The sequence below is a fragment of the Miscanthus floridulus genome, chromosome 1 (assembly GCF_019320115.1).
Source record: "Miscanthus floridulus cultivar M001 chromosome 1, ASM1932011v1, whole genome shotgun sequence".
Lineage (NCBI taxonomy): Eukaryota > Viridiplantae > Streptophyta > Magnoliopsida > Poales > Poaceae > Miscanthus > Miscanthus floridulus.
The window spans coordinates 81,516,081-81,529,580 of record NC_089580.1 but is presented as its reverse complement, the minus strand read 5'-3'; the positions used below and the strand labels follow the sequence as shown (position 1 = coordinate 81,529,580).

Here is a 13,500-nt window from a genome sequence, read left to right as displayed (position 1 = left end):
GCTCCAAAGAAAATTTCAGCAGCACCTCCCCGTCTTCGATAATGATGCAAAAACAGGGGGGGCACAGTATATATAGGTGGCTTCAGGTCAAACCGGACGGTTCAACTTCCGCCGGTCAAAATCGGTCGTTACAATTCAAAAAAAAAAGCAACTGTTCACAGTCTAATGGACATAAATGGCCAACTCCAAAGTTCAGGACGATGTTTTTTTTACTTCGTTTTAAATCCAAACTTCGCGGGATTCAGACCTTTGGAGTAGGCCTTCGCCCGCGAGGGACTGCTGTTGGGGATTTAACTTCGCCAAGAAAACTCAGCCCCTGAAACTTCAGAGTTGAAATTATAATTTTCGAAACAAAGTTTGTTTGTAGGTAAAAGAAACAGAGCGAAGATAAAAATTCAGCTTCGTCGAAAAGACTTTGTCTTCGCTGGAGAAAAGAAGGAAGCAAGGTTGAGCAAAGACAAGAATTTGACTTTGTTCAACATACGTCTTCGTTGGAGAAAAGAAAGAAACAAGATCAAGCGAAGACAAAGTTTTGACTTCGCTTAAAAGGCAGGAAAAAATGATACAAAAATCAACCAAGTCCAAAAAGGCAAAGACTTCAAGAAGATTGATGACTGAAAGTTGAAGAATGAAGGTTCAAAATGAGAAAAAGACCACTTCGCCCTTATAATTCAAAAGGGTTGTAATTACGTGAGTCAGGGGTAAAATAATCATTTTATGTAGAATATGAAGACTAGGATCCCTATAAATACCCCCTCTGATATGTACAGTACGATCATGAGATGAATACAATTTTAACTTGTGTTTAAATTTTGATACTTGTGTGATTTCTTTACCCAACAGGGAACAATGTGCCCATCTATGTTGGTGTGGCTGCACTACTGCACGGTACCATCGGCACGCAAAGCTAAGTGAGGATGTCACAGCCACCAACAGAAACAGATGAAAATCAGTTACGGCAGACCAGTGCTACTCCTTTGCTCATCCTCTTGTCTAATATATTCATGCCAAGTACTCAAATTTGTTAATTTACAAGTCAGATTTGTACGCGGTACAAGTACTGGATGTCATGGATCATCATTAGTGGATAGCTTGTCCATTTGGTCGTTGTTTTGTGTGCAGTCAAACACTTAAGCAGAGATTAGTGCATAATCTGCAAGATTGCAATTGAAACATTGAATGACAGAAGTAGTGAAGTCTGAAACTAAAACACAGGCACTAGAACTGAATTTTTGACTGAGTCTTAATATCTGTGTAAGGTTTGTCACTGCTCAACCTGTTCGCTTGTTGGTTTCAGCCAGGGCTTATCAGCCAGACAATAGTGTTTTCCTCTCACAACAAATCATCACCAACTGGACTTATCAGCCCAGAAACCAACCAACAATCATGTTAACTATCTACTATATCTTAGTTATGCAATATTGTTATCGGCTATCCTACGAAAGCGTGAATGTGAATATCTTCTGAAATCCCTTATTGCTCGGCCATAAATTGCATATTTTTTGGTACTCCGCGTTTTAGTGTGGTCTCTGCTAAATGCTTTAACCCGTGAATTAAAACATTGGTAAAAACCATAAATTACAAAATTTAAATCACTGCACCTGTCCAACCCTGCACGCCCCCAAACTGTATCCGTGAACTTGATCCGTGGCAACACACCTCGGCCTCCCCATATCGATCTGGAGCAGCCGTCGGCCTCGTTCACGTGCCTTTAAACCCGGCTTGATTCACTTCTTTTTTTTTCATCTGGAATAGTGTTTTCTTTTTACAAATTCCTCCAGATTTATCCAGAATTTTCAAAATTCCTTCAAAATTCCTTCAAGCGAACGGGGCCATATCGATTTGAAGCAACCACGTCCCCTTCCACGGCTTGATGATTTGTTCCTCCGTCCAAGCACGGCCATCCGGCATTGCAGTTGGAGAAAGCCGGTTGCGCATGTGCCTGCCCGAATGCCATTGCCACAAACATCCTGTCTATATATTTCGTTTTTCCTTTCCGATCCATTAGCCCTTGAGGATCGGCCATAAACGAAATATTACGAACATAACGCTCAAACTATCATTTCTTACGTAACAGTACAACACACATTCATATTTATATTACCGTGGTATAATTTTTTCCCGCTGTGCAATCCAAACTCCCTTCGAAAAAAAAAGAAGAAAAAAAAAGCATGGACACCTATGGGCTATGGGCGGTATATTCGTGGGTACCATAGCGCACCATTATAGGGACCCAAAAAAAAAGTATCGCCCAATCCAGAAGGCCGCGACTATGGCCCCGTTCGCTTTTGGAGCAATTTGTGAGAGAAAGGTTTAGACTTTACGGTTCTCCTGCCTCCCTCCCCCTCCCCCAACGCGCCGCCGTCTAGGGTTTCACAGCCGCACCCCGATCCACTCGAGCGCCCCGCCCCGCTCCGCCTCCATGGAGTTCGACGAGTATGAGTACCTGGAGAAGGCGGTGGAGCCCGCTCCCCCGCCGTCCAATGGTTCCGGCGAGAAGGACCGAGGCTCGCGCCGACGCGAGAGCGGCGAGGACCGCATATCGAAGCGCTCCCGCTCGGGGGAGGACCGCGACCGGGACCGGGACCGCAGCGACCGGGAGCACCGCAACCGGGATAGGGATGACGGGAAGGAAAAGGAGAGGAGCCGCGACAGCCGCGGGAAGGATAGGGACAGGGAAGGGAGAGAACGGGAGAAGGAGAGGGGGGACAGGCACCGGCTCAGAGAGAGGGAAGTGGAACGGGAGCGGAGGAGCCGGAGCCGCTCGGAGCGGCGCCGTGCCGAGGAAGAGGAGATGGTGAGGGAGCTGGAGCGGGAGCGCGAGCGCAGCGAGCGACACCTCTATCGCGGTGACGTCAGGTACGAATTCGTGAACTCTCCTGTATAATGCTATTGGGACAGGTCTGATGCAATTCAAATTAGCCCGTTGGAGTGTCAATTGGTAAAGGTCTGTGATGTGATTCATCATAGAGGCTAAGTTTCTAGTTCCAAACCCTTTGTAGGGTCAGTTACCAAAACTAACATTTTGTTATCCTGGGGCTTGTTCTTGTAAGCGTCTGTACAACCTTTTAAGTCTTTAAGAGGTAGAGCTGGGGGTTGGATTTGCTTGATTGAGTGCGCAACTGCGCATGATTCTTTGTTGCTGTAGAAATTTTGTCCTCCCTCCGTTCCAAATTATAAGACGTTTTGCATTTGAATTATCTAGACATAGTCTGTATCTAAGTGCATAGCAAAACTAGAAAACGTCTTATAATTTTGAATAGAGGGAGTAGCAATGTGTTGTAATGTGCAACTTATATGTATAGTAGCTTTATGACTTTCTTTTGGCATATACATGCCAAACATAGTTAGCTTGCATTAGTACCAATCACCAGTGTTTATAGGGCTGCTAACATATGACTGTAGTTTACTGTTGTATTATCATCTAGGGCTGTTAAGTTTGAATGTTGAATATTAATATGGGAACTCGCAGATATGATACGATAGAGCCGTCTTCAGATGGTACCTGCAATTGGGCCTGACTCAAGATATCAGGTCACCATTCTTTTTTTTATCAAATCCTTGTGGAGTACTTGCAAGTTAACAACATGGATTGGGCTGGCACAGTTGGGGGACATGGATTGGGCTGGCACAGTTGCGGTGCTTGGACACATTTGGTTATTTGTGCTTATCAGGGATGAACATATTAATAAACGATCATATAATGGTAGTCAATTCTATTTTTAGTGCTTCATGCATTGCTTATGCTGCTTCGTTAAATATGTTTTCTTTTCTCGTTATGAAGGCGTAGGAGAGATGATGGGGCAGAGCCAGAAGTTGATCCAGAAAGGGACCAAAGGACTGTATTTGCCTTCCAGGTTGATTTTTTAATAAAGTGCTCTACCGTACTAGTTTATACATTGACCCATTAAACTAATGCTAGTAAGCATTACTGCAGCTATCTTTGAAGGCAGACGAAAGAGATGTTTATGAGTTTTTCTCAAGGGCTGGGAAGGTAAGATGCTTCTAAGTTTTTGTATTTATTGTTATTAGTTGGGCAAATCATCAGCATTCGATGCTGTAGGCATTTGTTTGCTATGTCTCCCCACAAAGTAAAACATATGATGTCACACATTGCTGTTTTTAGTGAAACGGATTTTTTTTATCAAATCTCCACATATGAGACAATTTATATCATTTCAAATGTAAGAGCATATTTAAGAATGTTACATGCTTACAATCTCACATATGTCTACTTCTGTGAAAAGAGCATAACATTTCTCATATGGTAATTGGGATTTTGATGATTTGATAGCTAATTTCTAATGTTTATGTTAACTTTTTCCAGGTTCGTGATGTTCGTCTTATCATGGACCGAAACTCAAGGCGTTCTAAAGGAGTTGGGTGAGCATTGTATACCTGTTATACTCCCGATTTGTGCGGTAATCTAGAGATGTACTAAACTCGTGTGTTTATTAGTGTTTGCGGTTAGCATATTTGTGGGGGCATTGTCTGGAGTTTAGCTTTTGTATCTCCAGAATTGTGCCACATAAAATGGCGGGTTAGAATTTTGATTGTGTCCTGGATGACAGCATACACTTGTGCTCAGGAAACCTTAAAAAAAATATTTTTCCCACCATGGACGAACCAAATTTCATTGCCCAAAAGCAATGACATTACAAAAGTTTAACAATCCATGTTTATGTGCTTAACCAAAGCTAACCAAGCTGCCAATTTTGTCGAGTGCATTTTCATTTGTTAGTTGGTAGTCTTTTCGAGTGCAATAAGACTATCTTTCTAAATTGGTTGTCCTATTACTTGATCTTTTTTTTAATTCGGCTTGCTTCCTGCAAAAATATTAGTGTTTAAGCATGGAATCACCTTTTCAAACATTGTTGTGGATCAACTACTGTGTATTGGGGATTTACTTCTATCAAAATAAATAGCTGATTTTGTGACAGTTGCCTATCAATTTTTTTCCTTTTTTTAAAAAAAAAATCTATTAGTGGCCATATATTGTGTGCGCATCCTTTGTAGTTCATGTTTGGCATTTTTCTGGGGATCATTTTTCATCAATTTGTCATACTCAACAGGATTGCACACTGAAATTTTTAATTTGGTCTACCTGCTGGGATTATCGGCAATTTACAAGTAAGATGGAATATTAGATCATTCTGATGTCAGTCTGCAGTCAAGGACAGTTTGATTCCAGTGTATTTGACAAACACTTGGTGCAGGTTTCTAGGCAATAAAGGGGGCACCCAAGAACCAAGTTCGAAAACCTCCTACACAATTTTTGATCAAAATGCCTGAAGTTTTCTGTGAAAAATTGAAATATCTTAACATTTGATGCCCCACTTATTGCTCTTTTCTTTTTCTTTTACAGGAAGACATCTTTTCTTGGACGCTTCGATGTTTGTACTAAACATATATCTTAAATTTGCAGGTACATTGAGTTTTACGATGTTATGTCTGTTCCAATGGCAATTGCTCTGTCTGGTCAACCGCTGCTTGGTCAAGCAGTGATGGTTAAGCCATCTGAGGCTGAAAAGAACTTAGTTCAGTCAAATGCGACATCAGGTGGTGCGGCTTCAGGTGGAGCAAGAAAGTTGTATGTTGGCAATCTTCACTCAAATATTACTGAAGACCAATTGAGACAGGTACATTTGATATGATCTTGTATTGCTCACCCCGCTTATAAGTTATTCATTTATCATTCCTTTTTTTTCACTATATGATTTTTTTCAAATTCGTGATGGAAAAAAACCACTGAGGCAATAGAAAAAGTTTTAAGTATATTTTGTCAATTAATTATTTGCTTATGTATTGGGATATGTTGGTACTTCATTTTAATAAGGTGTACTAAATAACTTTTGGGCTTCAGTTAGTCCTGTGAGATTCAGGGTTTCACTTGTAGTGCCTAAAATTTAATGTGACCAAAACTACTCTTGACAAAATAGTTTTGTTCGTTGCTGCATGTTGTTTTGTGGAGAGTTAGTTCTCCAAGTCCATATTATCATGTTTTAGTTAAGGATGTTTTTTATTATGTCCGAATAGGAATGACCGAATGACTGCCACTTGTATTTAGTTCCTCACTATCCATTGTGTGTGATGATAAGTTTCTGTCTTCAGGTATTTGAACCATTTGGGCAAGTGGAGATTGTACAGCTTCCTCTAGATCCAATGACTGGATTGTGCAAAGGTTATGGTTTTATTCAGGTAAGTTTTTTCCCCTGAAGCTCCACCATTGACCATGTCTGTGTTTATTCTCACTATGTTGTGCCATGCAGTTTGCACGGCTTGAAGATGCAAAAGCTGCACAGAGCTTGAATGGGCAGCTTGATATCGCCGGCAGAGTTATTAAGGTAACATTTCATAGCAATCATGTGGTTTACGGAACAGATAATACATGGTTGACAATAGTCCATCCATTTAACACCCTTGTTTTTTTCCTTCAACCAGGTTTCAGCTGTTACTGATCATATGGGAGTGCAAGCTAGTGGAGCAACTACTGGAGATTTAGATGATGATGAAGGTGGAGGCTTGGTGGGTGAACTTATTTGGTTCAACATGTTGGATAACCTTATATAACTGGGATTTCTATGCCTTTTATAAGTTTTTGGACCTTGATATTTGGGCAAAGCAGAGGATTTAACCTTGCATATATATTACAAACAGAATCTTAAGAATTTTGGGAGGTTCCGTTCACATATAATAATCTTACAAAAAATATGTTGAGATATTTAATTTATTCTTTCTGAAGCGTTATGCAACTATCAAGATTTAAGTGTTCTTGTTAGACATTTGGATAGAATGGTTTCACATTGAAAGACTTGTCGAGTTGTAAATGATAGGGAAGCTAGAATGTACATAGTTGACTCATGTTTGTGGTTACTTTTTTATTCATAATAAATTCAGATTATTTTATCTTCTATATTATTACAATTTGCAAGCTACATATGTCAGAAAAGGAGAACAGCTGGGCCTGGATGCATATCATAGCTCAATTCATATAAATTGTGCTGTTTGTATTCTGTCGTATCTTGTAGAATTGGCAATGCGCTGGCAATGAATGTATGGGGCTAAACATATGAATACTTACATTCACCTTAATTTTTTTTCATCATTCAGACCTTTTGCATAGCCTCTAAACTGTTTTGATGTTACCACTTCACTTGGTAGTTTGGCATTAATGCATTATGCTAAAGGGGAATACTGGGGAATGGGGTGGTCAACCAGTCATCCTACATATATCAATGCTTCTTGCTAGAGGATTTTGCTCTATTTGATGCATTTGTTAAACATGTGCAGGCACTAAATGCAAGCTCCAGAGCTGCTCTTATGCTCAAATTGGACAGGAGTGGTACTGCAACCAGGTATTTGTTAAGTCTTTCGTGACTGATCAATTTGGCTTCATTCCTGACTTCAGTTGCTAACTTCTTTAACTAGGGTTATTTATCAATAGTAGATTAAAAATCTTTTGTCAATTTGTGCAGCTATACTAAAATCAGGTTAACAATGTTGCACTGCACACCTCTAGCTTATGTCCTATGATGTTATTCCAGTGACCGTCAACAGATTGCTGTCACCTCCAACATACCGTTGGGGATGGGGTTTCACTGCTTTGAAGAATTAGATAAATAGAATAAAAGTCCTCATGGATTTGTACCAAAGCCTATTTTACTGATGTACATATTAGCATCAGGATTTATTTTTCCTGGCATGTTGATTGTTAAGTTCATTCTTCATGGAGCTTGTTTCATTATCTACAGAGTTTTGGTTGACTCAGATAGTTACACTAATAATTTGCTATTTGTGTGTTGCTGACTTTTTTTTTTCTTGGTTATCTACAGCTTAACTGGTGGTATTGGTGCTGCTGGAGTGGCTTTACCAGCTACATCAGTTATTGGGGCTCCAGGAGCTGCTTCTCTTCTATCACCAACAGTTGCTGTTGTTGGATCAGTTCCTGGGGCACCTGTGCTTCCTGTCACCACTCAGAATGTGATCATGTCTACACCTACAGAATTCTTGTTGCTTAAAAACATGTTTGACCCAGCGTTGGAGGTATTCCTCTTTTGCAGTGTTTGTTCATGTATTTTAGGCATGCCACGGGCATGATGATTTTTTGTTTGGCTGGTTCAAAATTTGTCTTCCTTGGCATTTGTACGTTTGTTTCAATGTTGCTTAATACTATCAGTCACGCATCTGCATCTTACTGACCTGACTGATGCGAGTTTATTTCTTTTTACTTTTCAGACGGATCCTGATTTTGACTTGGATATTAGAGATGATGTCCAAGATGAATGTTCCAAGTTTGGTGCAGTGAAGCATATTTTTGTTGACAAGTAAGTTGGCTTTCCCATTGTTCAATATCCTTCCGTTTGAAACAATAGTTCAACTTGGTTAAGTTTATAGAAAAATCACCTACATACATCAAATTAGTTTCCCTAAATTCTCCATGAGATATGTTTTGATAGTGCATTTATTTGAACTTGTAGATGTTACTATATTTTTCTAAAAACTGGGTCAAAGTTAGAAAAGTTTGACTTAGGACAAGTCAAAAGTATAATTTGGACAGAGGGAGTCGAATTTGTCTTGGTTGTCCTAACAATAGTAGTGTAATGCGACTTTGGTCTACTTAATCAACTCAATTATATTTATGTTCTATCTATTCCTAATTTGAGTAAATGTTTTTTTTTAAAAAAAAATCTGCTGCAGTTTAGTTTGTTCCTTTTCCTAATGGTGTTTACTTTGGTTCTGAAACTCAAGGCTTATTTTATGTGGCCGTGTTTTGTATTCTCAACTTCCGATCAACTAACATGTCACTTGTGTTGCTGTTGGAGCAGAAATACTGCAGGCTTTGTGTATCTGCAGTTCGATAGTGTGTCTGCAGCAGCGAAGGCCCAACAAGCACTTCATGGAAGATGGTTCGCGGGAAAGATGATTACAGCGACATTTATGGTAATGTGATCTTGAATTCTAGATGCCATGTTTCTTAATGAATAACTTGTTCCAATTTTTTATTGGACCCTTTTTAAAACATTTCCTTTATTTTCTGCAGTCCGCTCAGGAGTACAGTACGAAGTTCCCAAACTTGTGAGCATATGCGGGGAATAGTTGGCCAGACCCGCATAGTTGGCTACTTGGCTCGTAGTGTTCGCAAGCGCTGTATTGTTGGATGGTAGGCTAGACGAACACCTTATTGATTTGTATGACAGGATAGTTGCAGCACTGGGCGTCGGTACAATGTTTTATGTACTTTATTTATGGCGTCACAAAGTGACCAACCCTTATTTTTGTCCACCGAATGAAATGTCCTATGATCTCCAGGCTTGTTGGCATATGGTTACTTCTCTGGACGGTCTGTTAGTAGGTACTCCCTTTGTCCCTAAATAAAAGTAGTTCTCTGTAAAGTCAAGCTCTTTTAATTTTAACTAAATATATACACGAAAATTATAATATTTGTAATACATAATTAGTTAGATAGGTCATTAAAATCTGTTTTCATAATAAATTTATTTGGAGATACAAATGTAAGTGGTATTAATATTTTTTATAAATCTAGCTAAACTTAAAAAGTTTGATCGGTACGAATACCATAACAACATTTATTTAGGGACAAAGAGTGTATACGTAAACAAAAACATTAGATAAATCAGGACGATACCAATTAATTCCCCTGTTGTGGGATATAGAGATCCGCTCCCCTTCAATCATTGCAATTTCTTAAAAAAATCGCTGCAGTGCTGCGATTGCTCTGCGATCGAGCTTCGCCGCGCCTCTTGTCCGCCTTCCTCTCCGCCACTGCGCCCCGCCACATCCCGCGCTGCTCCACACCCCGTGCCATGCCCATCCACTTCGCCTGTCGCAGAAGGAGAGGTTAGGGAGGCCTGCGCTTGCGCCCCCATCCAGTGCGCCCGTCGGCGGGAAGGGGAGGCATTCGCGCTGCGCCTGGGGTGTACGCTGGACCGTTGCTCTCGACGCCCCTCGGAGCCAAGCTTGCTGGCTACCGGAGTTCCCCACCAAGTAGGTTATGGCCACCGGCGACGCTGTGTTTTAAGTGTTTCAAATGTTTCAGACTTATGTTTCAAGTGTTTCATTTGAATGTTGCAAATAGATCTTGGATGTTGCATATGTTGCAAGCTTGTGTTTTAGGTGTTTCAGACATATGTTTCAAGTGTTTTATCTGGATGTTGCATATGTTATTATGACTCTATACACATGTTTTAAGTGTTTCACATGTTTCAGACTCAAGTTGCAAGTGTTTTATCTGGACGTTACAAAAGTATATCTCGATGTTGCATATGTTGCTATGACTATATATGCATGTTTCAAGCATATGTTTCAAGTATTTAATCTATTTTCAGACGTATGTTGCAAGTGTTTGATTTGAATGTTTTAAAAGTAGATTTAGGAGAGCACATGTTTCATCTTGCGCAACCGCCCTGCTACTGCTGCTGGGGGCTCCGTCATGGGTCACCATGCGAGTGCCTGAGGCTGGCAGACTCCTCCACGGCACGCATCCGCAAAGCGTGACTGGGACCCACGTGGGGCCTGGGGATGGGCGCGGGTGCGGCATGCGGACGCGGGGGCACCGGCACTGGATGGGATGTGGTACGGGATAACACGCGGGAGCTGCGTCCGGACGCTAGCCCTTCCGTTTTATATTTTCTGATGTTTCAGGATGTATTGATGTGTTTTCCCTTTCACCAAGAAGTCCATTTCAACATGTTGCGTTTTATTTTACTCCACTGATACTGTTTCTGGTTATTTTGTCTTTTTTTTTCCTTTCACCAAGAAATTAACCGGCGAAGTAAGAAAAAACAAACAACCAGCTCCAACCAATGGGTCTATTTTGCTCCAACAACGTTGCATATCCTAGGTGATACTCTGCGCATTGGCGTAGGAACTCTAAGATGCCATTTTTTTATATGGCTTATGAAAAAACATACATTAAGAAAAACATACATTCAGAGATGACATATAGGGGTTGTTTGGTTCACAGCCCACGCCAGCCACCCAAGTTGTGGCGCCGCCGAAGACTCTGGTGGAAATAAGCATGCTAATGAACTGAAAAATGTGTCTACCGCAACTTACGCATTAACCAAGCAGCAATCAAACTTTTGTGGCGCCGCCAAAGACTTTGCCGTAATTCTAGTTCCTTCATTCTTGTTATATATAATGCTTACATGAAAAATACAGGAGTAGAAAACTAAAAGAGTGTTTACAGTAACGAAAGAGGCCAGATTGGTTGGATTTATTCTCATATATCACTAAAGCATGGTTCGTGCAGCGTATTCCGCCGGTGTTAATTAGGCATTAACCGGAGCAAAGCGGCTGACAGGGTGCAAAATCAGGCCTGTGTTTTTCTTTCCAACCAGTCCTGCGGCCTCCCAGACATCGACATCCTTAGGCTCCTCTCCGCTTGGCAGCTTCCAATCGAAGTGGTACAGAAGGCTGGCCAGTGCAAGCTCCATGTTGGCCACTCCAAGGTTTGCTCCCGGGCACATCCGACGGCCAGACCCGAACGGGAGGTACTCGTAGTATGTCCCTTTGTAGTCTAGGTTGGTGTTCTCGAACCGCTCCGGCTTGAATTCCTCAGCATCTTCCCAGTACCTAGGGTCCCTACAGATGGCCCAGACGTTGATGAACACGCATGTGCCCTTAGGGATGTCGTAGCCCATGACCTGGCACGTCTCGCGGCATTTGCGTGGGATCAGGAGCGGCACCGGACAGTGCAGCCTGAGCGCTTCCTTCAACACCAGCTTGAGGTAGCTAAGGTTTGCCCTCGCCAGGTCGTCCTCCGTGATGGTGGTCTTCCCCTTGAAGGTCTCCCGGACCTCTGCCTGCGCTTTGGCCATCGTGCCCGGGTACCGGATCAGCTCTGTCATGCACCAGGTCAGCGTCGTCGACGAGGTGTCGCTGCCCGCGCCAAACAAGTCCTAGTAGGGACCAAATTAAACAGCAATTTTGATCGGTTAAATTCCATCTTGCTAGCTAGCGTCTTTCTGATCGAAGCAAAGCAAAGCAAGCTAGGCGGTGATGGGAACAAGATCGACTTACAAACATGAGCGCCATGACGATGTCGTCGGTGAGCTCGATGGGCAAGCCGGCGTCCTTCTGCAGCCTGAGCAGGACAGAGATCATGCTCTCGTTTGAAGCCTTGTCACCCCGGTCCATGGCTTCCCTGGTCTCGCGGATGATCTGGCCGAGGATGCGCGCCATCTCGTCGCGGCACGCCATCGCCTTGCGTGGCGCCGTGCTAAGACTCTGCAACAGCCTAGATGACGGGAAGATGTTAGCCACGCTTAGCTCCGCCGACACCCGGATGGCAGTGTCCAAGGCATCCAGGTACTCCTCCTGATACTTGCACCGGCTGCCGATGGACTCCCTGACGAAGGCATCGTTGATGAAGCTAGAGATCATCTTGGACAGGTCGACGGTGGCGCCGGCGCCGGCGGACGCGGCGAGGCTCCGCATGAACCGCGCCACCTCGTCCTCACGGATGCGCTGGAACGACTGCACGCGCGATGCGCTCAGCAGCTCCAGCACGCAGAGCTTGCGGAGCTGGCGCCACTGCTCGCCGTAGGTCCCGAACACCAGATCCATGCCGTTGAAGGTGAGTATGTCGACAGTGCTGTTGATGTGACGGTCGGCGAACGCGACGTCGTGCGTCTTGGTGATCGCCTGCGCGGCCTCGGGCGACGACACCACCAGCGTGGGCACCTCGCCCAGCCACAGCATCATGAGCGGCCCGTGCTTGTGCGCCAGGTCGCGCATCGCCCGGTACGGCAGCGGGTTGCTGACGAGGTGGTGCATGCTGCCTATCAACGGCAGTGTCCATGGCCCTGGGGGCAGGTTCAGCTTCGGCTTGGTGACGAGTAACGACTTGAGCTTGGAGAGTACGGCGACCAACGCCACCACGGCCACGGCGAGGAGAACCTTGTCCTCCATTGTGGCTACCTAGCTACTTAATTGCGTATATATGCTCGATCTTTTTTTTGTGTTTATTATGTCCGTTGCACATGGTGGCGACCGTGGCTAGATTTATAGATATAATATAGACTAGTAGCAGTGGCAAAGGGATGAAATGCAATAGCTTCGTTTTCAATTTTGTATTTTGTGGGTGGAGGCTAGACGGTCCAGGTCAAACCATCGTGGCTTGACGTTAGAATAACGGTAACGCTCAGACGCGAGCGATCCCGATGGACGGACGCCTCGTCCCGAGAATGCGTGTTCCACTCCTTTGCACGCTGCCGCTGCTAACTACACTCGCCCTTTGTGTCGTCGCTGCTGCCCTACCCCGCGCCCACCCCCACCCTCTACACCACCGTTGTCATCTCCACCTGTCCTCTACGTTGCCGCCGCATCCACACCCACCCTCTACGCCACCACAGCAACACACACCCGCCCTCCGCGCCATCGCCACCCATGCCGCCCCCACCCCGCTCTCTGAGCGCTGCCACCCAGCTCTGTGTTGCCGGCAAGCTCTAAACCGGTGACCTCCATGCGCCGACGAGT

The 13,500-nt window shown here is 43.6% G+C and overlaps 2 protein-coding genes across 3 annotated transcripts; one reads left to right on the top strand and one right to left on the bottom strand.

The window, feature by feature from the left end:
- Positions 1 to 2,253: 2,253 nt before the first annotated feature.
- Positions 2,254 to 9,328, top strand: LOC136536856 (uncharacterized). 2 transcript variants are annotated; one of them, XM_066529013.1, is made up of 13 exons: positions 2,254 to 2,859; positions 3,785 to 3,857; positions 3,938 to 3,994; positions 4,328 to 4,383; positions 5,426 to 5,639; positions 6,112 to 6,198; positions 6,270 to 6,344; positions 6,442 to 6,525; positions 7,291 to 7,355; positions 7,833 to 8,043; positions 8,236 to 8,324; positions 8,826 to 8,940; positions 9,041 to 9,328. In XM_066529013.1, the coding sequence occupies exons 1-13, from the start codon at positions 2,423 to 2,425 to the stop codon at positions 9,077 to 9,079; spliced, it is 1,602 nt and encodes a 533-aa protein (XP_066385110.1). In that variant the 5' UTR covers positions 2,254 to 2,422; the 3' UTR covers positions 9,080 to 9,328. The 2 variants fall into 2 exon arrangements, with proteins under 2 accessions (XP_066385110.1, XP_066385111.1); XM_066529014.1 differs by lacking the exon at positions 2,254 to 2,859 and adding an exon at positions 3,479 to 3,534.
- Positions 9,329 to 11,122: 1,794 nt separating this feature from the next.
- LOC136488263 (zealexin A1 synthase) lies at positions 11,123 to 12,994 on the bottom strand. The gene is made up of 2 exons (XM_066485262.1): positions 12,043 to 12,994; positions 11,123 to 11,921 (listed from the first exon to the last, which is right to left on the bottom strand). The coding sequence occupies exons 1-2, from the start codon at positions 12,931 to 12,933 to the stop codon at positions 11,292 to 11,294; spliced, it is 1,521 nt and encodes a 506-aa protein (XP_066341359.1). The 5' UTR covers positions 12,934 to 12,994; the 3' UTR covers positions 11,123 to 11,291.
- Positions 12,995 to 13,500: the final 506 nt, after the last annotated feature.

Bases quoted from the DNA above. Each gene is read 5' to 3' on its own strand.
- LOC136488263 (XM_066485262.1), bottom strand. From the start codon at position 12,933: ATGGAGGACAAGGTTCTCCTCGCCGTGGCCGTGGTGGCGTTGGTCGCC. The intron at 11,922-12,042 runs GTAAGTCGATCT...GGTCCCTACTAG, and splicing joins TCGTCATGGCGCTCATGTTT to GACTTGTTTGGCGCGGGCAG.
- LOC136536856 (XM_066529013.1), top strand. From the start codon at position 2,423: ATGGAGTTCGACGAGTATGAGTACCTGGAGAAGGCGGTGGAGCCCGCT. The intron at 4,384-5,425 runs GTGAGCATTGTA...TTAAATTTGCAG, and splicing joins AGGCGTTCTAAAGGAGTTGG to GTACATTGAGTTTTACGATG. The intron at 8,941-9,040 runs GTAATGTGATCT...TATTTTCTGCAG, and splicing joins TGATTACAGCGACATTTATG to TCCGCTCAGGAGTACAGTAC.